At 44.7% G+C, this 22626-nt stretch overlaps 1 protein-coding gene across 1 annotated transcript in view; it reads left to right on the top strand.

Moving 5' to 3' along the window:
- LOC109931733 (dedicator of cytokinesis protein 1-like) overlaps positions 1 to 21528 on the top strand; it is a 1067415-nt gene extending 1045887 nt beyond the window's left edge. Inside the window, exons 41-47 of the mRNA XM_048601800.1 lie at positions 4798 to 4935; positions 7285 to 7433; positions 11137 to 11314; positions 15645 to 15744; positions 17981 to 18085; positions 19016 to 19188; positions 21256 to 21528. Of these exons, the coding sequence (XP_048457757.1) occupies positions 4798 to 4935; positions 7285 to 7433; positions 11137 to 11314; positions 15645 to 15744; positions 17981 to 18085; positions 19016 to 19188; positions 21256 to 21357 (945 nt within the window). The 3' untranslated portion in view covers positions 21358 to 21528. The remainder of the gene's footprint in view (positions 1 to 4797; positions 4936 to 7284; positions 7434 to 11136; positions 11315 to 15644; positions 15745 to 17980; positions 18086 to 19015; positions 19189 to 21255) is intronic.
- Positions 21529 to 22626: the final 1098 nt, after the last annotated feature.

Here is a 22626-nt window from a genome sequence, read left to right as displayed (position 1 = left end):
TCCTACTATCTCTTATTTTCAACATAGTTTGTTGGAGAATCATCCGATAGAAGGATATTAGAACAGGTGCTCAGCAGGTCAAGGTGTACATGTGGAAAACGAACAAAGTTTGCTTTTTGAGTCCAAGATGACTTTTCTTTAGAAACAAGGTGAGCTGGAAAGTGATGGACTCTAGACAGCGAGAGCTCTGGCCATGATCCCCATCTTTCCCACTCTTTTCTTCTCCCCTCCATCAAATACAGTCATAGAGTCATAGAGAAATATAGCACAGAAACAGACCCTGTGGTCCAACTCGTCCGTGCCAAACAGATAACCCAAATAAATCCAGTCCCATTTGCCAGCATTTGGCCCTTATCCCTCTAAACCCTTCCTATTCATGAACCCATCCCCAGATACCTTTTAAATGTTGTAATTGTACCAGGCTCCACCACTTCCTCTGGCAGCTCATTCCATACACATACCACCCTCTGCCTGAAAAAGTTGCCTCTTCGATCCCTTTTAAATCTTTCCCCTCTCACCTTACACCTGTGCCCTCTAGTTTTGGACTCTCCCATTCTGAGGATAAGACCTTGTCTATTCATCCTATCCATGCCCCTCATGATTTTATAAACCTCTATAAGGTCACCCTCAGCCTCCGATGCTCGAGGGAAAATAGCCCCAGCCTATTCAGCCTCTCCCTATAGCTCAAACCCTCCAACCCTGGCAATATCTTTGTAAATCTTTTCTGAAACCTTTCAAGTTTCAAAACACCCTTTCTATTGGCAGGGAGACCAGAATTTCATGCAGTATTCCAATAGTGGCCTAACCAATGTCCTGTACAGCCGCAAGATGATCTCCCAACTCCTATACTCAATGCACTGACCAATAACGGCAAGCATACCAAATGCCTTCTTCACTATCCTATCCAGCTGTGACTCCAGTTTCAAGGAACATTGAGCCTGCACTCCAAGGTCTCTTTGTTCAGCAACACTCCCCAGGACCCTACCATTAACTGTCTAAGTCCTGCCCTGATTTACCCAAACAAAATGCACCAGCTCACATTTATCTAAATTAAACTCCATCTGCCACCTGTTGGCCCATTGGCCCATCTGATCAAGATCCCGTTGTACTCTGAAGTAACCATCTTCACTGTCAACTATACCTCCAATGTTGGTGTCACCTGCAAACTTACTAATCATACCTCCTATGTTCATATTCACATCATTTATATAAATGAAGAAAAGCAGTGGACCCAGCACTGATCCTTGGGGCATACTGCTGGTCACAGGCCTCCAGTCTGAAAAGCATCCCTCCACTACCACACTTTGTCTTCAACCTTCAAGACAGCTCTGTATCCAAAAAGCTAGTTCTTCCTCTATTCCATGTGATCTAACCTTGCTAACTGGTCTACCATGAGGAACCTTGTCAAACGCCTTACTGAAGTCCATATAGATCACATCCACTGCTCAGCCCTCATCAATCCTCCTTGTTACTTCTTCAAAAACCTCAATCAAGTTCGTGAGACATAATTTCCCACGCACAAAGCCATGTTGACTATCCCTAATCAGTCCTTGCCCTTTCAAATACATGTAAATTCTGTCCCTCAGGATTCCCTCCAATAACTTGCCCACCACTGATGTCAGGCTCACTGGTCTATAGTTCCCTGGCTTTTTCTTCCTACCTTTCTTAAATAGGAGCACCACAGTAACCAACCTCCAGTCTTCAGGCACCTCACCTGTGGCTGTTGATAATACAAATATCTCAACAAGGGGCCCAGCAATCACTTCCCTAGCTTCCCACAGAGTTCTAGGGTACACCTGATCAGGTCTCAGGGATTTATCCACCTTTATCTATTTTAAGGCGTCCAGCACCTCATCCTCTGTAATATGGACAGTTTTTAAGATGTCACTATTTATTTCCCCACGTTCACTATCTTCCATATCCTTCTCAACAGTAAACACTGATGTAAAATATTTATTTACTATCTCCCCCATCTCCTGCCATTCCACGCATAGGCAGCCTTTCTGACCTTTAAGAGGCCCAATACCCTGCCTAGTTACTCTTCTGTCCTTAATGTATTTGTAGAATCCCTATGGATTCTCCTTAACCCTATCTGCCAAAGCTATCTCATGTCCCCTTTTTGTCCTACTGATTTCCTTTATAAGTATATTCCTACTGCCTTTATACTCCTCTAGGGATTCACTTGAATTCTGCTGTCTATACCTGACCTATGCTTCCTTCTTATTCCTGACCAAAATCTCAATTTTTCTAGTCATCTAGCATTCCCTACACCTACCAGCCTTGCCCTTCACCCTAACAGGAGCATACTGTGTCTCATTATCTCATTTTTGAATGTTTTCCATTTTCCAGCCATCCCTTTACCTGCAAACATCCACCCGCATCAACTTTTGAAAGTTCTTGCCTAATAACGTCAAAATTAGCCTTCCTCCAATTTAGAGCTTTAACTTTTAGATCTGGTCTATCCTTTTCCGTCACTATTTTAAAACTATCACAATTATGGTCCCTGGACCCAGAGTGTTTCCCCACTGATATCTCAGTCACCTGCCCTGCCTTATTTCCCAAAGGTAGGTCAAGTTTTGTACCTTCTCTAGTAGGTACATCCACATACTGAATCAGAAAATTTTCTTGTACACACTTAACAATTTCCTCTCCATCCATGCCCTTAACATTATGGCAATCTCACACTATGATGGCAAAGTTAAAATCCCCTAACATAACCACCCTATTATTTTTACAGATAACTGAGATCTCCTTACAAATTTGTTTCTCAATTTCCCACTATTTGGAGGTCTATAGTACAGTCTCAATAAGGTGATCATCCCTTTCTTATTTCTCAGCTCCACCAAATAATTTCCCAGGACATATTCCCAGGAATATCTCCCTAAATACAGCTGTAATGTTATCCCTAATCAAAAGCACAACACCCCCTCCTTTCTTGCCCCCCACCTCTCGATCCTTCCTATAGCATTCCTATACCAGGGAACATTAAGTTGCCAGTCCTGTCTATCCCTGAGCCACATCACTGTAATTCCCATATTCCTAACCATGGCCCTGAGTTCATCTGCCTTACCTGTAAGGCCTCTTGCATTGAAATAAATGCATTTTAGTTTATCAGTCCTACCTCATTTTCTACTTTGTTCCTGCCTGCCCTGTCTGTTTGACTTACTCCTTTTCCCAACTGTACCAGGGTCAGACTGATCTCTTTCCTCACTGTCTCCCTAGGTCCCACCTCCACACATACCCTCCTTCTCTTACTAGTTTAAATCCTCCCAAGCAGCTCTAGCAAATCTCCCTGCCAGTATATTAGGCCCCTTCCAATTCAGGTGCAATTTGTCCTTCTTACAAAGGTCACTTCTATCCCAGAAGGCATTCCAATGATCCAAAAATGTGACTATAACATACCATTTCCCAGCCCCTTGAGCTCTGAAGAAGAGTCAGATCCGACACTATTTCTCTTTCTGGAGACCTTTTGATTTTGCTCATCACATTCTGTCCCTATTTCGGATTTGCACAATACTCTACCTTTATGAGAGCAGATCCTGCCGGGTGCGAGGGAGTGACCTAAAGAGTCAGGGAGTGGATTCCAAAACTTAGGAGCAGGACAGTAAAATACCATTAGTGGAGTTAGCACATCTGGAGACGTACATGAGGCCAGAATGGAGGAGCCAGGGATACCTTGGAAACCAGAGGTGGATTCAGAGATAGGGGTCGATCCAAGATCTGAAGGAAGTTGCTCACAAGACAATGTGAGTTTTAAGATCAAGACTTGCAGCTCTGTCTACAATTTACTACAAGAAACTTTGCCAGCTCAAAAACAGCTTGGGTCATGTTCCGTAAATTCAGAGAAAACTATATAATAGAAAAAGTGGATAACAAGGTGTAGAGCTGGATGAACACAGCAGGCCAAGCAGCATCAGAGGAGCAGGAAGGCTGACATTTCGGGCCTAGATCCTTCTGTGTTCATCCAGCTCTACACCTTGTTATCTCAGATTCTCCAGCATCTGCAGTTCCTGCTATCTCTGAAATAATAGAAAAAGGCCCTTCACTCCATCACGTCCCTGCCAATCAGAAACATCTATTCTAATCCCATCTTCCAGCACTTGGCTCATCACCTTGTGTGCCTTGGCATTGCAAGTGCACGTCTCAATACTTGTCAAATGTTATGAGGGTTTCTACCTCTACTACCTTTACAGGCAGTGAGTTCCAGATTGCCACCATCCTCTGGGTGAGAAATGTTTTGCCCGCATCTCCTCCAAGCCTTCTGCCCTTTACCTTAAATCCGTGCTGCCTGGTCATTGATCTCTCCATCAAGAGGCAAACTTTCTTCCTGTCTACCCTGCCTATGCCTCTCATAACTTTATACATCTCAATCATTACCCTCTCAATCTCCTCTGTTCTAATGAAAACAGCGCCAGTCTATTCAATCTCTCTTCATAACTGAAACTCTTTTGCCCAGGCAAATCTCCTCTGCACCCTCTCCCTGTAATCTTAACCTCCTCAAGGGCAACTAAGGATGGTAAATAAACGCTGGCCCAGCCAATGATGTCCAGTGCCACAAGTGAATTAAGATAAAAATTTTGGTAAATCCATTTTTGCACTTTCTCCAGTGCCTCTTCAATTTGTTTTCTGTGTAGGTATGGAGACTGGAACTGTTCACAGTCCCCCAAGTATGGTGAACCTAGGGGCTTTAAAAGGAGAATATAATATCTGTTTTCAACTTTCTAAACCCTGGACAATAAACAAGAAGTTTGGTGCCATTCGAAGATTGTCATTTATCTCTTGTTCTCTCCTTTGAAGATCCCATTGCTGGAGGAAGGGATCAGAGTTCATGGGAAGAAGGTCACTGAAGCTCTGAAACCTTTCCACGATCGGATGGAGGAGTGCTTTACCCAGCTCAAAACGAAGGTGGAGAATGAGTATGGAGTGCGAGACCTGGTGAGTCCATGGAGTCATTCAAATTGTGAGAGGGGGAATGGGGGCACTGTTGCAGGGGATGTTTCCCCTCATGGGAGAGTCTAGGAGCAATCTAGGACTAGTCTCAGAATAAAAGGACACCAATTTAAGACAGGGATGAAGAAGAATTTCTTCTCTCAGAGGATGGTAGTCTTTGGAACTCTTTGCCACAGAGAGATGTGGGGCTCGTCTATGTTTAAGGCTGAGATCGAAAGCTTCTTGATCAGTGAGGAAATCAGAGGCAGGTGGCTGTGAAGTGCTGAATGGCCTTCTCATGTTCCTATTTCTGATGGTCTTATGGGCTGAGTGAAGGGACTGGGTCATAAGTTCAAATTGGTTCAAAAGTCAAAAGTTGGGACTGATGTCAGGAAGTTCTTTAAGAGATGATGAGCGCATGGAATGTGTTTCATTAAAGCCACAAAATAAAACCCAACAGATCTTTGTGTACACTTGGATCTTGGTCAGGAAATGCCTATGTGTTTCTCATAGGGGAAACTGATTGATTAAAAAAAGAAAGACAAATGCAATAAGATGTAAGGCAGGTAGATAACTTGAGTATAACCATTTTAAAATTATTCCCTGTGACCAACGCAGTCCTATCCTCAATATCAACAGCCAGTCATTCGGGATAACAGAATTATATACATTGACAAAGATACAATACATGATGTGGGAGGTGCCAGTGTTGGATTGGGGTGGACAAGGTCAGAAGTCACAGGACACCAGGTTATAGTCCAAATGGTCCCAACTTTGAAAAAAAAAATTGGACAGCACGGTGGCTCAATGGTTTGCACTGCTGCTTCACAGCACTAGGGACCCAGGTTTAATTCCACCTTTGGGCGATTGTCTGTGTGGAGTTTGCAAGTTCTCCCCGTGTCTGTGTGGGTTTCCTCCGGGTGCTCCGGTTTCTTCCCACAGTCCAAAGATCTGTCGGCTAGATGGAATGGCCATGTTAGATTGCCCATAGTGTTCAAGGATGTGTGGGTTATAGGGGGGCTAAGCAGGATGCTTTGAGGGTTGGTGTGGACTTTTTGGGCCGAAGAGCCCATTTCCACACTGTAGGGATTCTATCAGAAATCAGAAGCTTTTGGAGCATAGCCCCTTCATCAGGTGAAGTGAGAGAGAAGCACAAAGGCAAAGAATTTATAAGCAGAGAGATCAAGGCCAAGGAGATCAAAGATCACACAAATGGTGTGTGTGGAGTGTCGAATAATAAGTCCCTGCAGATGATCTGAAATGTTAGATGGTGTGAATAGAGTGTCAACAGCTCAATAACAAACAAAGGGATGACCTATAATCTGATTAAATGAGGCAGAAACACAATTAGAAAAAAATAAAAGTAAAGTTGTGCTGGAGACAAACCAAATGACTGGAATAACACGATAGGTATAAGAGTCGCGTGCCGAGGGTCTAACCAAAGTAACAAGTAATTCAAAACTGTACAAACTAATTAAGTTTAGTTTTTATGGTCCAAAGAGTCTCTTCCCAACCTTTATCATCCTACATTGTCAACATATCCTTCTATTCCTTTTCCCTCATGTGTTCATCTAGTTTCCTCTTAAATGCACCTCTGCTGTTTGCCTCAACCATTTCACATCGTAGTTAGTTCCACCTTCTCACCACTTTTGAGGTAAAGAAATTGCTTCTGAATCCTTTAGTGTCTTGAATAACCTCCTATTGGATTTATTAATGTCTGTCTGATATTTTTGACCCTAAGATTTGAGCAATACCCAAGTAGGGAATGTTTCTCAACACCTATCCTGTGGATCACCTCCGTCATTTGAAAGATCTCTGCAATTATAAGGCAACAATTATCAATAAGATCGCAAAAGTGACACCAGCTCACATGACATTGAGTGTGTCAAATGACTTACTCCACGATAGTCACGCTTAAATCGCTTCCTGCTCTGTCCCTAATGTCCATAGTTTAGTTCACAATTCTTTTAACAAATGTGCTCTATGCTTATATCTGAACACATGTACAACAGTTCACCCTTCAGCCTTCCCTACAAAGAGCCTCAGTCTGTTCAACCTTTCCTGAAGGTTACACCTTCTCAGTACTAATATAGTCTTGGATGTTTATTCATGTTTCACTTCTGTAATGTTTGTTTGAAAAAAAAAAAATGTTTCATTGGCTTGAAACTTCTTGGAATGAGATCCTTAATTTAATCCTGAGTGTGAGTTGCTTGAATCAGGCTTATTTTAATCTGGACCCCTCCAGTGCTTGATTCCTTAAATAAACCAAAGAAGAATCACATTGTCAAAAGGAGGCTGAGATCCTGAAAAAGCTTGAGAAAGTAATCTCTTCTCTTTGTGTTACTCTTCTTCCAGTCCCTTTTTGAGGAGAGGCGAGGAGGAGGAGGTGGAGGAAGTCGCCCTCGCTCCATGATCCGATCATTTCGGCCACTGTCTGTGATCTCCTTGAGTTCCCTGAGTTCTTCAAGCTCTGATAAAGAATCACCCAAGGTGCCTGGAGAGAGGTAAGGCAAGAAAGAATTGTTAATTGTTCACAGCCTTTCACATCCTCAGTACGACCCCAGATGTTTCGCAGACAAGGACTTACTTTATGAAGTGTAGAGGATTGGTTGACAGAAAGCAGAGAGTGGGGATAAAGGGGTCTTTTTCAGGGTGGCAGCCAGTGACAGGCGGACTTCTGCAGGAGCCCATGTTGGGAGCATAACCATTCATGTTATACATTAAAGATCTGGATGAAAGGACTGAGGGCATTGCTGTTAAGTTTGCAGTTGACACAAAGACAGGTGGAGGGACAGGTAGTGTTGAGGAAGCGGGGAGTCTGCAGAAGGACTTGGACAGGCTAGGAGAGTGGGCAAAGAAGTAGCAGATGGATTACAATATGGGAAAGCTTAAGGTTATGCTCTTTGGTAGGAAGAGTAGAGATGTAGACTGTTTTCTAAATGGGCAAAGGCTTTGGAAATCTGAAGCACAAAAGTGACTTGGGAGTCCCAGTTTAGGATTCTCCTAAGGTTAACATGCAAGTTCAGTTGGCAGTTAGGCAGGCAAATGCAATGTTAGCATTCATTTCAAGAGGGCTAGAATACAAGTGTAGAGATGTACTACTGAGGCTATACGAGACCATATTTAAAATATTGCAAGCACTTTTGAGCCCTGTATCTCAGGAATGATATGTTGGTGTTGAGGGGAGTCCAGAGGAGGTTTGCAAGAATGATCCGGGAATGAAGGGCTTTCAATATGGGGAGAGGTCAAGGACTCTGGGTCTGTACTCAATGGAGTTTAGAAGGATGATGAGGGATCTGATTGAAATGTACAGAATACTGAAAGGACTGGATAGATTGGACGTGGAAAATATGTTTTCACTTGTAGGAGTTACTAGGACTGAGGCGCAGCCTCAGAGTGAAGGGATGACCCATGAGAAATAAAATGATGCAGAATTTCTTCAGCCAGAGAGTGATAAATCTGTGGAATTCATTGCCACAGAAGTCCTTGAGTGTATTTAAGACAGAGATAGATAAGTTCTTGATTAGTAAGGGGATCAAGGGTTACAGGGAGAAGGCAGAAGAATTGGGTTGAGAAACATATAAGCCATTATTGAATGGTGGAGCAGAATTGATGGGCCAAATGGCCTTATTCTACTACTATGTCTTATGGTCTTATTGTCTTCAAGTTGAATGATGTCACACCCAATGGCCTGGGCCCTCCTTAATGATGCGTAATAACTAAGAATAAGTGCAGCAATCAATCACAAGCTGAACCCTAAAAGTACCAATATATATTCCTGTCCCTTGACATTACATCAAACTTCTGAAACCCAATGACCTCACCATTACTGAATCCTCTATCCACATCCCAGGGGTTACCACTGGTCAGAAACTGAACTGGACTAGCCACATATAAATACAGCGCCTGCAAGAAAATGTTGGAGGCTGGGAATCCAGCAGTGAATAACTTATCTCCTGTCTCCCAGTGCCTGTTCACCATCTACGATGCACAAGTCAGGAGTTTGTTGGAATACTCCACATTTGCCTGGATGCACACAGCTCCTATAAACTCTCAAGAAGTTCCAGGTCAAAGCAACCCACATGTTCAATACTTTGCTATCATCTGACACATCCTCTCTCCCAACTATTGGCACACAGTGACGTGGACATCAAGGTGCAGGGCTGGATGAACTTAGCAGGCCAAGCAGCATCATAGGAGCAGAAAGGCTGACGTTTCGGGCCTAGACCCTTCATCAGAAAAGGGGGAGGGGAAGGGGGTTCTGAAATAAATAGGGAGCGAGTGGGAGGCGGATAGAAGATGGATAGAGGAGAGGATAGGTGGAGAGAAAACAAACAGGTCGAAGAGGCGGGGATGGAGCCAGTAAAGGTGAGTGTAGGTGGGGAGTTAGGGAGGGGATAGGTCAGTCCAGGGAGGACGGACAGGTCAAGGGGGCGGGATGAGGTTAGTCGGTAGGAGATGGGGGTGCGGCTTGAGGTGGGAGGAGGGGATAGGTGGGAGGAAGAACAGGTTAGGGAGGCGGGGATGAGCTGGACTGGTTTTGGGATACGGTAGGGGGAGGGGAGATTTTGAAGCTTGTGAAATCCACATTGATACCATTGGGCTGCAGCGTTCCCAAGCGGAATATGAGTTGCTATTCCTGCAACCTTCGGGTGGCATCGTTGTGGCATTGCAGGAGGCCCAGGATGGACATGTCGTCTGAGGAATGGGAGGGGGAGTTGAAATGGTTTGCAACTGGGAGGTGCAGTTGTTTATTGCGAACCGAGCGTAGGTGTTCTGCAAAGCGGTCTCCGAGCCTCCGCTTGGTTTCCCCGATGTAGAGGAAGCCACACCGGGTACAGTGGATGCAGTATACCACATTGGCAGATGTGCAGGTGAACATCTGCTTGATGTGGAAAGTCTTCTTGGGGCCTGGGATGGGGGTGAGGGAGGAGGTATGGGGGCAAGTGTAGCTCTTCCTGCGGTTGCAGGGAAAAGTGCCGGGTGTGGTGGGGCTGGAGGGGAGTGTGGAGTGGACAAGGGAGTCACGGAGAGAGTGGTCCCTCCGGAAAGCAGATAAGGGTGGGGAGTGAAAGATGTCTTTGGTGGTGGGGTCGGATTGCAGATGGCGGAAGTGTCGAAGGATGATGCGTTGGATCCGGAGGTTGGTGGGGTGGTACGTGAGGACGAGGGGGATTCTTTTTTGGTTCTTATTGCGTGGACGGGGTGTGAGGGATGAGTTGCGGCTTATTGCGTGGACGGGGTGTGAGGGATGAGTTGCGGAACAGCAACTCATATTCCGCTTGGGAACCCTGCAGCCCAATGGTATCAATGTGGATTTCACAAGCTTCAAAATCTCCCCTCCCCCTACCGCATTCCAAAACCAGTCCAGCTCATACCCGCCTCCCTAACCTGTTCTTCCTCCCACCTATCCCCTCCTCCCACCTCAAGCCGCACCCCCATCTCCTACCGACTAACCTCATCCCACCCCCTTGACCTGTCCGTCCTCCCTGGACTGACCTATCCCCTCCCTAACTCCCCACCTACACTCACCTTTACTGGCTCCATCCCCGCCTCTTCGACCTGTTTGTTTCCTCTCCACCTATCCTCTCCTCCATCCATCTTCTATCCGCCTCCCACTCTCTCTCCCTATTTATTTCAGAACTCCCTTCCCCTCCCCCTTTTCTGATGAAGGGTCTGGGCCCGAAAAGTCAGCCTTTCTGCTCCTATGATGCTGCTTGGCCTGTTGTGTTCATCCAGCCCTGCACCTTGTTGTCTCGGATTCTCCAGCATCTGCGGTTCCTACTATCAGTGACGTGGACATTGCTGGCTAGGCCAGCATTTCTCTGCTCACCCCTGTTAGATCATGGAATGCTAGCTGCACTGTTGGGTGTATCTGCACCTCATGGACTGCAGAGATTCAAAAAGGCATCTCACCACCACCTTCTCAAGTGCAATTAGGGATGGGCAACAGATGTTGGCTGAGTCAGAGACACCCGAATCCCATGAAAGGATTATTTGAAAAATGCTGACTTGTGTTCATCCTCAGACTAAAATTAGCGAGATAAAAAAGATCGGTGTTTGTAGGAATGTATCTGTGCTGATTGACAGTTGCCTTACAACAGTAACCCATATTTCAGAAAAGTATATCGCTGGTTGTCTCGTGCTTTGTCTTGAGGTTATGAGAGGCGCTATCTAAATGCAAGCCGCTGTTATTGTTCCTAACAGTGCGGCCGAGCCACCATTGCCAAAGAAGCAGAGCTCCCGTTCCCAGGAGAAATCGCAGGACAGTGGGTTGAAAGATTTTGAGGAGAAGAAGTTCACCAGGAAGGAGAACAGAGTCAGCGGGCTGTTCGCCTCCAGAAAGTTATCTGTGGCTGCTCCTCCTCCTCCAGACATCACCGAGGTACCTCACTATATGGCAATCACATTCCATTGGGTAAAATCCCTGTCTTCCTGGTTTGAGGTGAACCAGTATCCGTGGAACTCATTTCCACAGCAGTCCCTTGAGTGTATCTAAAGCAGAGATAGATAGGTTTTTGATTAGTAAGGGGATCAAGAGTTACAGGGAGAAGGCAGAAGAATTGGGTTGAGAAGCATATAAGCCATATTTTGGGGAAATTGTCTTTTATCTGTCAATGACCTAACATGAAGGTTGTGAACTTCTACAATGCAATGAACGTGTCATGGCTACATTTCTCTGATCCCCATTAAACATTGCAAATAACGAACTGAACGTTTACAATCAAATGCACACATGCAGATCAGTCACTTTCAACTTTTCCTGAGGGTCCCCTTGAAGTGAGTTCTTATTCACTTATGGCCCTTGACCAAAGTGCTGCTTCTGTGAGTTTACCATCTCTGGATGGAGGGATCAATGATCAGGGAACATAGATTTAAGGTAAGAGGCGGAAAGTTTAATATAGAACATAGAATAGTACAGCACAGTACAGGACCTTCAGCTCATGATGTTGTGCCGACCTATTATCCTACTAAGATCAATCTACCCTGCATACCCTACATTTTACTATCCTCCATGTGTCTATCCAAGAGTCGCTTAAAAGTCTCTAAAGTATCTGACTCCACAACCACTGCCGGCAGCGCATTCCACACACCCACCACTCTCTGTGTGAAGAACCTACCTCTGACATCTCCCCTACACCTTCCTCCAATCACCTTAAAATTATGCCCCCTTGTAATAGTCATTTCCGCCCTTGGAAAAAGTCTCTGACTACCTATGCCTCTCATCAACTTGTACACCTCTATCAAGTTACCTCTCATCCTTCTTCGCTCCAATGAAAAAATGTAATGAAGAACTTTTTCACCCAGAGGGTAGTGGGCATCTGGAACTCACTGCCTGTTAGGGTGTTAGAGACAGAAACTCTTAGAACATAGGACATAGAACATTACAGCGCAGTACAGGCCCTTCGGCCCTCGATGTTGTGCCGACCTGTGAAACCAATCTGAAGCCCATCTAACCTAAACTATTCCATTATCATCCATATGTTTATCCAATGACCATTTAAATGCCCTTAAAGCTGGCGAGTCTACTACTTTTACAGGCAGGGCATTCCACGCCCTTACTACTCTTTGAGTAAAGAACCTACCTCTGACATCTGTCCTATATCTATCACCCCTCAATTTAAAGCTATGTCCCCTCGTGCTAGCCATCACCATCTGAGGAAAAAGGCTCCCACTGTCCACCCTATCTAATCCTCTGATCATCTTGTATGTCTCTATTACGTCACCTCTTAACCTTCTTCTCTGTAACGAAAACAGCCTCAAGTCCCTCAGCCTTTCCTCATAAGACCTTCCCTCCATACCAGGCAATAATATCCTGGTAAATCTCTTCTGCACCCTTTCCAATGCTTCCACATCCTTCCTATAATGCGGTGACCAGAACTGTACTCAATACTCCAAGTGCGGCCGCACCAGAGTTTTGTACAGCTGCAACATGACCTCATGGCTCCGAAACTCAATCCCTCTACCAATAAAACCTAACACACCGTACGCCTTCTTAACAACCCTATCAACCTGGGTGGCAACTTTCAGTGATCTATGCACATGGACACCGAGATCTCTCTGCTCATCCACACTACCAAGAATCTTACCATTAGCCCAGTACACTGTATTCCTGTTACTCCTTCCAAAGTGAATCACCTCACACTTTTCCACATTAAACTCCATTTTCCACCTCTCAGCCCAGCTCTGCAGCTTATCTATGTCCCTCTGTAACCTGTAACATCCTTCCGCACTATCCACAACTCCACTGATTTTGGTGTCATCCGCAAATTTACTAACCCATTTAAGAAACATTTGGATGTACACAAGGCTCTGTGTCAAGTGCTGGAAAACGGGATTTGATTAGTTAGGTTGTTATTTTTGACTTACCTGGAAATGACGGGCCAAAGGTTCTTTAACTATATTCCACCACTCCCTGAGGGACAGTTGAGAGACCCTGGAAGATAATGTGTTCAAATCCTATCATCACAGCCATTAGAATTTGAATTCTATTAGTATAATCTGAAATCAAAAGTTAGTCATATCCCGTTGGTTCATGAACGCCCTTGAAGAAGAGAAACCTGCCATCCTTACCTGGTCTGGCCAACATGTGACTCCAGACCCACAGCAATGTTGTTGACTCTTAACTGCCCTCTGAAATGGCCTAGCAAGCTGCTCAAATGACTAAAAAGTCTCAAAAAAAAGGCATGAAACCAATCAGATCACTTGGCATTGACCTAGGCACCAGAAATTACAACTCAGCCCTGTCATCCCTGCAAAGTCCTCCCTACTAATATCTGAGGCAGGTGCTAAATGTCAAGAAGTCAAATATGTCTTTCCCTCTTGTTGGTTCCTTAATCCCTATCTGGAGACCCAGTTTAGCAACTATGTCCTTTAGGACATTACCAGTTCAATAAGTAGTGTGACTGCTGAGTCACTCTTGATGGTCGACACTGAAGATCCCCGACCCAGAGTACATTCTGTGCCCTGACCACTCTCAGTGCTTCCTCCAAGTGTTGGTGAACATGGAGGAGTACTGATTTCTCAGCTGAGGGAGGACCGTACGTGGTAATTGGCAGGAGGTATCCTTGTTCACGTTTGACATGATGCCATGAGACTTCTTGTGGCCTGGTGTCAATGTGAGCTCCCAGGACAGCTCCCTCCCGACTGTCTAATACTGTACTGTTACCTCTGCTGGGTCTGTCTTGCCAGTGAGACAAAACATAACCGTGTCTGGGATATTGTCTGTAAGGTATGATTCCATGAGTATAACTATGTCAGGCTGATGTTTGTCTAGCCAGTGAGACAGCTCTCCCAATTTTGGCACTAACCCCCAGATGTTAGTAAAGAGGACTTTGCAGGGTCAACAGGGCTGTTTCTGCCATTTTTGCACTTCTAGCGCTGAAGTCGATGCTGGGTGGTCCACCTTGTTTCATTCCTTGGTATCACATGGTGTTTTTAAGAAATTGAGTAGTTCGCTGAGCTATTTTGAAGGGCAGTAAAAAGTCAACCACATTGCTGTGGGTCTGGAATGTCACATGGAGGGCCAGTCTGGGTGCATCAGATTTCCTTCCTCAAAAAGGCATTAGTTAACTAGAAGAGTTTTTAACGACTATTGTTTGATGGTCATCATTCAGATTTTTTTAAATTGAAATTTCATTATTTATCATGGTGGGTTTGAAACTTGGTTCCTCAGACCATTACCTAGCTTTCTGGGTTATTTGTCCAACAAAATGCTACAATGTCATTGCTTTCCCTTGTCAAGTGCTTAATGCTTCTGTTATTTATCCTTTAATGAAACTATTTCATTTACGCTTTTATCAGCTTGTAGAAACACCATTTATTTCTCAAAATGAATGTTTTTCTTTTCCCCAAAGTAGTTTCACACATGTAAGATTCACTGGCTCTATATGTAATGTACACTGATTAAAAGGCTATGGAAAGGCCATGGATTAGAATGGAGGGTATGAGAGGTCATCAGGCATGGATGGGAGGCCATGAATTGTCTTTGAGTTGGCATAGGACTATAAAGTTCCATGGAAATGGATGAGGGGGCATAAGCTGTCATTGAGGTGGTATGCGTGCACATGGGGAGCATAGAAAAGACTTTTTGAGGCTTTTGTTCAAAAGATTCCTGAATGCAGACAGTGGTTCATGACTCCTCTGGGACTGTCAACCGTAAGTTATTTGAGAATGTGGCCTTATTCCATGGGTATTTTCAGTGGGGTAATTGGAGAGGGAGAGATTGTGGTGACCAGGAAATGCTTACCTCTACATAGGAGCCAGGTAGATCTAGGATACAGGGTACAGACTCACTGGTCCTGTCGTATGTCAGTGAGAATCACTGCGGCCAGGAACGACAAGCTGGGAATTTCAGAATCAGATCAGGCCGTCATTTTTAGGTAGCTCCATGTTCATAGAGTCATAGAAATCTACAGAAAAAAAAGGCCATTCAGCCCATCAGTCAAAAACTACCACCTCGGAATTCTAATCCTATTTTCCAGCAATAGGCCCATAGACTTGTATGTCTTAGCATCGCCAAATGTGCATCTAAATACTTCTTAAATGTTATGAGGGTTCCTTGCAACTTGTGTGAAATCCAGTCCAGTGTGTGTGTGCGCACTCGAGGGAGAATGTCACTATTCTGGGAAAGGTGGGGGTCTTTAAGCCAAATCCCACCAGAGCCGATTACTCACGACGACCTTTCGATGATGTTAATTCCCATCTGTTTCCAGGAGCCTTCACGATTGTCACACTTGGTGGGCAACACGAGAATGGTGGAAAGCAATCCCAATTCAGAACAGCCTGCTGATGAAAACATTGCAAGTCCAGCAGGTAAGGTGCTGCATCAAGGTGTTTTCACATGCTGCGCCCTGTTCCCTTCCTTCATCTCTCAACTCCTCTGCTCCACAAATGGGCAACTCAGCACACCCTCTCATTCTGATCTCCCAGTGTGAAACCTCTTGGATAAGGGCTCCCCTTCAGGAAAGGAGGCTCTCTGGCCAGTTAACCATAATATAGCAAACCTACCTTCTTCCCTTTTCAAAATGCAGCTAACTTGGCTGGTCTGAACTAAGGGGTTGAGCCCAAAAGATTGCAGCAGTTCAAGATGGCAGCATACTACCACCTTCTCCACAGCATTTAGGGGTGGGCAATAAATATTGGCCCAACCAGCAACACCCACATCCCGTGAACAAATAACGAAAAGCCAGTACAGACTGGCCTGAAGCAAGTGGAAATATAAAAAACAGCATGTATTTATATAGCGCCTTTCACAACCTCAGGAAATCCCAAATCACCTTGAGGACAGCGAAGAGCATTTTAAGCGTAGTCACTCCTATAATGGAGAAAACACACCAACTCATTGACATGCAGCCAGCTCCCATAAACAGCAATCTGATAATAACTAGGTGACCTGTTTCAAGATGTTGGTTAAGCGATTAATATTAGCCAGGGAAACCTCTACTTGCTCTTCAAGGTGGTGCCATAGGATGTGCTATTGGGCATCACGATGATATGAGTGCAGTTTCAATAAGTGACTGGTTATATCGAAATTCATTTAAGTGAGACAGTCATTGGAGCCACAGTGGATGGATACACCATGTGGGCTCAGTAATATCTGTAGACAGAGTAACACAGTTTTCAGTCCAATATATGACCCCCTCTCATCTAAACAATGGCACCACCAACAATGCAGCACCTCCTGCGTACTGCATGGGAGAGGATCAGCTGTATTCTTATTCTCAAAGCCCTGTGGCAGGACATAAATCCACAACCTGCTGCACTTGAGGATGAGAGAAGTGACCAACTGAGCCCCACCAGTCACTGCTGTACCCACTGCCAGTACAGATTACACAAAGGGCAGTGACCTTGGTCTTTTTGATCAAAAGGCTGTCTTGAATTGTACTCTGCCTCAGTAAGGGAGGACTTTCCTAGAATGATAATCTCTTTCTTTCCTGTAATTTCTAACCAGTGGCTAGACCTGCAATGCGGCACCCTACAAAGGTATTGGGGAATGTGTGGCAAGGGAACGCATGTTGATTTCATGCAAACCTGCCCTGCTCTTATCAACTGGCCAAAAAGGCACAAGGGGTTAAATTATTTACTCCATCTCCTGTGTTTCATTCATTCCATCCCATCACTTCCCTTTTCAAATTATTTTCAGCAGTGTGTTGATCTGGATTTTGACAGCCGCTTTTGATGGAGCATCCTGTGATCCGACAGGAAACTTCCTTCTCCTTCCCTCCTTGAAAGAATCATACAGAACAAAAGAGGCCTTTCAGCCCATCGAGTCTTAACCAACAGAAACTACTCTAAATGTACACTGGTTCTACATTCCAGCACTTAACCCATAGCTTTGAATATTATAACATTTCAAATGCTCATCAAGTACTTTTAAAAGGTTGTGAGGTTTCCCACCTCAACTACATTTCCAGGCAAGGCATTCCAGACTCCCACCACTCTCAAGAAAAAGAAATTCTTCAGATACTCTCTAAACCTTTTGCCCTTAGCTTTCAAACTATGCCCCCTGTTATGGACCCTTCGACTAAGGGGAATAGCTGCTTTCTGACAATGCCCCTCATAGAGTCATAGAGTCATACAGCATGGAAATAGACCCTCCGGTCCAACTAGTCCATGCCAAGCATCATCCCAAACTAAACCATCCCCACCTGCCTGCGCTTGACCCATATCCCTCCAAACATTTCTTATCCAAATATCTTTAAAACACTGTACTGTACCAATTAATCATTTCCTCTGGAAGTTCATTCCACACACCGTTTGTGTAAAAAGGTTGCCCCTTATGTCTTTTTTCAAATCTCTCTCCTCTCACCCTAAAAATATGCCCCCTAGCCTTTAAATCCCCCACCCTAGGGAAAAGACAACTGCCATTCACTTTATTTAAATCCCTCATTATGTTATAAACCTCTATAAGGTCATCTCTTATGCTCCAGTGAAAAAACGTCCCAGCTTATATACTTTCTCCTTATAACTCAAACCCTCCATTCCTGGCAACATCCTGGTAAATCTTTTCTGAACCCTCTCCAGCTTAATAATATCCTTCCTATAATAGGACAACGAGAACTGGACACAGTACTCCAGAAGAGGCCTCACCAACATCCTGTACAATCTCAACATGATGCCCCAACTCCTCTGCTCAAAGGACTGAGCAGTGAAGGCAAGTGTGCTAAACGCCTTTATAATCACCTGGTCTACATGTGATGCAAGCTTCAAAAAAATATATTCCTGAACCCCTAGGTCTCTCTGTTCTACAACGCTACCCAAGGCATATTTTTAATTGTATAAGTCCTGCCCTTGTTTGTTTTACCAAAATGCAACACCCTGAATTTATCCAAATTGAACTCCATCTGCCACTCCTCAGCCCATTGACTCAATTGTTCAAGATCTTTTTGTAATCTTTTACACCTTAATCAGGTTTCTGCTGAACCTTCTCTGCTCCAAAGAAACCAACCCAAGCTTATCGATGGGCCAAATAGCCTAATTCTTTTTCATTCATTCATGGAATGAGGGTGCTACTGGCTAGGCCAGCATTTATTGCCCATCCCTAATTCTGCTCCTATATCTTATGACCTTATCCAGCTTTTCTTCATCGCTGAAATGGTCCATTCCAGGCAACGTCCTGATGAATCTCCTCTGGACCCCCTCCACGCAATGCTCTAGTGCGGCGACCATACTCCAGCTGTGGCCTAACCAATATTTTGTTTATTACCCCTGCTATCGCCGGCCCAAAACAGTGCAGGGACAAAAGTGGAGAATGAGACAGGACCAGTAAAACTCAAGTGACCGAACAGTCAAATGAAAGCAAAATACTGCAGATGCTGAGATCTGAAATAAAAACAGAAAGTGCTGGAGAAACTCAGCAGGTCCGGCAGGGTCTGTGGAGAGAGAAGCAGAGTTAATGTTTGAGTCCAATATGACTTTTCTTCAACAGCAAAACCAGACTCAAAACATTAGCTCTGTTTCTCGCCAGATGCCGCCAGACCTGCTAAGTTTTTCCAGCATTCTGTCATAGTGCCCAAACGTTTGCGTCCTCTAGGTAAGGCTTCTGATTGCTAACACCCACTGGTGCTCTCTGTGTGCTCTACAGGACAGGCCTTTACTGTACTCAATGGTTTCGGTGGACGGGTAAAGAGTGCCAGGCCTCCCCCATTGCCAAAGAAAATTAACCCTCTGCTCCTGGAGAATTTCAGCCAGGATCAGGGCGACCCTCTGAGTCTCCCCATCCACCAGGGGTCAGCTAATGAGCAGTTCCAGAATAAGGTGAGTCAAAACTGTATTCACGTTAAAAAAAAGAATCTGTGCACTTAACTGCAGGTTTGTCATGGGACACTTTGGGCTGCACGTTTAGCTTGACATTGAACATTGTAATTAAGTTGACATCATAGTAGAACTGTGAGAAACGCACTCTCGAGAGTGAACAAAAAGTCGCTGAATTGAACATGACCACATACAGAGGAAGCAGTCGGTTAGCAAACTTAGCTGGTTTGCGATGCAGAATGACACCAACCGCACAGATTCAATTCCCATACCAACTGACGTCACCATGAAGATCCCACCTCAGCCTTGAGCCAAGGTGACCCTTAAGTCAAACCACCACCAGTCATCTCTCTCTAATGATGAGGAAGCCCACTGGGACTGTGGTGACTTCACCATCACCTTACCCAGAGGATGATAAGAGAAGACACTTACTTGGAGCCCGACAATCCAGGCTCCTGTTCTGTGCTATCTGATGTTCATCAATGTTCCTCAAAATGCAGAATATTGAAATATTTTTAATGCAGAGGTAGACCAATTCTTGATCACCAAGGGGATGAAAGATTTCGAGGAGGTTACAAGGGAGCCAATGTTCTAGTGATGTTTTTGTTAGACCAGTGATCCAGAGACCAGGTAATGTTATGGGAACTCAAATTCAAATCCCACCTAGACAATTTAAGTTCAATAAAAAAAATGTCTAGAATTAAGAGTCAATAAAGGCCATGGAGTCATTGTGAATAGTTGAGGGGAAGAAATCAACTGGATCACGAATGTCCTTTATGACGGATAAGTTGCCATCCTTACCTTGTCTGACCCCCATGTGTTTCCAGGCCCCACAGTAATGTGATCGATGCTTAACTACCCTCTGAGCAATTAGGGGTGGGCAAGAAATGCTGGCCCAGCCAGCAATGCCCACAACCTGTGAATGAATTAAAAAATGTCATGTTGAGGTTAAATTCAGGTCAGCTGTGGTCTTACTGAATGGCAGAGCAGGCTCGAAATGCCAAGTGGCCTTAATCTTTTTCCTTCTTCATATGATCTAGCTCCCTTCACAACTTCTCAGTAGCTATACTTAGCGTAAACACACAATTAAATGAAAATGATGGGGTCTGGACTTGATACAGTGGTGCTCATTTTATGGGGCTAAACCACATGCAATGAAAACCAGCTTAGCAATACAGAGGCCCTTTGGTGGCCAGCTCTGGGGCCTTGTAACCTCTAACCTCCCTGTCACTGTGATCGAGTCATTGGACACCTTGTGTCACACTGTTATTCATGCCAGTTTTGAAAGTGATTAGCCTTATGACCTGATTAGTTGGCATTGGTCATTGACCAATCTGCGGTTTGCCCAAAGTCGGTAGATTTGGGTTTCAAAGAAAAGGGAGAAAATTGTTTTCTTTTAAAGATTTGAAGTTAAACGAGAATGCCACATCATCATTCTAAGGGAGGACTGAAGCATCAAGTACCAGCCAAACACTTGACAAACCAGCAATGGAGCTTCACTTTGATCAAGAACCTGGAAGATTGTGAGGCTTAGGGGGTGAAAGGAAAGTGGGGACAAAGTGGAAATTTCACCCACTGAGGGACAAACCAGAGACATATGATTGACTGTGCCGCTGTGGAGAGAGAAAGACAGGTCTTTTTCATTTTCCCTTTTATTCATTCACAGAATGAGGGCATTGCTGGCTGGGCAGCATGTATTGCCCATCCCTAATTGCCCAGAGGGTAGTTAAGAATCAACCACTTTGCTGTGGGTCTGGAGTCACATGTAGGCCAGACCAGGTGAGGATGGCAGCTTCCTTCCCTGAAGGACATTAGTGGGTTTTTCAGACAATCGGCAACAGTTTCACAGTCATTGGTAGATTCTTAATTCCAGACTTTTTTTTATTGAATTCAGATTCCACCATCTGCCATGGTGGGATTCGAATCAGGGTCCCCAGAACTTTGGCTGGGTAAATCACCCCCAAACTGCCAACACAATCTTGCCAGTGGTGACAAGACGGGACTTTTGCTGCACCTCACTCTGCTCAACAACTCTTTGTTGACTTTCTCTTGGCATTTCCTTCCCAACAGGCTGCCTGTCTGCCAACGCCAGATGACACCAAAGGCCCTAAGTCTCCACCGCCTCCTCCACCACCAAAGAACAAGAGACTAGTCACTCCCTCCCACAGCTGACCGCACACTCCGTCCAGACCAGAAGATGCTTTGCCAATCTCAAAGCAATGCTCAGGGTGTCACATGGTCAGGCTGGTAGAATGTGTTACCTCACAACAGGACCAGTGCATGACCTCCATACATCTGCACCCCCCCACTTTTTGTCGTCATGTATTAAAATTGATTTCCGCACTGCTCTGAGAAGTTTTTTAAAACAAATATACCTGTCTGTTTTCGTTAAGCGTGACTCAGTCTAACATCTTTTTGCACTGTACCATTGCAAATACTGTGGCTAGATAACAAAAAGACTGTGAGCTCTGGTGATCACGATAAAAAGGGTATTCTGGATTGATGGATTTTTCTGTCAGGAGGGACATGACAGGGATCAACCCAGTCAACTCATCTTTTAATGTAAATAAGAATGTGTGTTACTATCGTGTCTCTATCTTTATAACTCAAACCTTCCATACTGGCAGCATCCTGGTAAATCCCTTCCGAACCTTCTCCAGCTTAATGTCCTTCCTACCACTGGGTGACTAGAACTGGACCCAGTATTCCAGAAGAGGCCTCACCAACATTCTAATGTCATCTAACATGACTTTCCAACTCTCAAACTCAAAGTACTGAGCAATGAAGGCGAGCGTGATAAACACCTTTTAACCACCCTGTAACACAAACTTCAAAGAATTAAGTACCTGAACCTCTAGGTCCCTCTCTTCTATAACACTAACCAATGCCGCACCATTAATTGTATAAGTCCTGGCCCTGTTGTACCAAAATGTAATACCCCGCATTTATCCAAATTTGAACTCCATCTACCATTTTTCAGCCCATTGATGCGTTTGATCAATAGTCTTGAATAGTCCTCCTCCTCCAAGCCCATCAAGTCACCAGGGATCCTCAGACAGCACCTTCCAAACCAACCACTATTTCCACCTAGAATGACAAGGGTAGCAGATACCTGGGAACATCACCTTCTGCAAGTTCTCCTCCAAGCCACTCACCGTCCTGAGATGGAAATATGTTGCCCCGTTCCTTCACTGTCACTGGGTCGACATCTTGGAACAGCCACCCTAATGGCAGTGGGGGTCTACCTACAGCACATGGACTGCAGCAGTTCAAGAATGCTGTTCCCTACCACTTTCTCAAAGGCATTTAGGGACGGACAATAAATGCTGGCCCAGATAGTGACACCCACGTCCCACAAATCCAATTTTAAAAAAAATTCTTCAGGGCGTGCTCATTGATTATAAAGTTAACTCGATGTGACATATAAATTCCATGGCAACG

The sequence above is a fragment of the Rhincodon typus genome, chromosome 1 (assembly GCF_021869965.1).
Source record: "Rhincodon typus isolate 14 chromosome 1, sRhiTyp1.1, whole genome shotgun sequence".
Classification (NCBI taxonomy): Eukaryota; Metazoa; Chordata; class Chondrichthyes; order Orectolobiformes; family Rhincodontidae; genus Rhincodon; species Rhincodon typus.
This window is presented reverse-complemented; position numbering and strand designations above follow the sequence as displayed.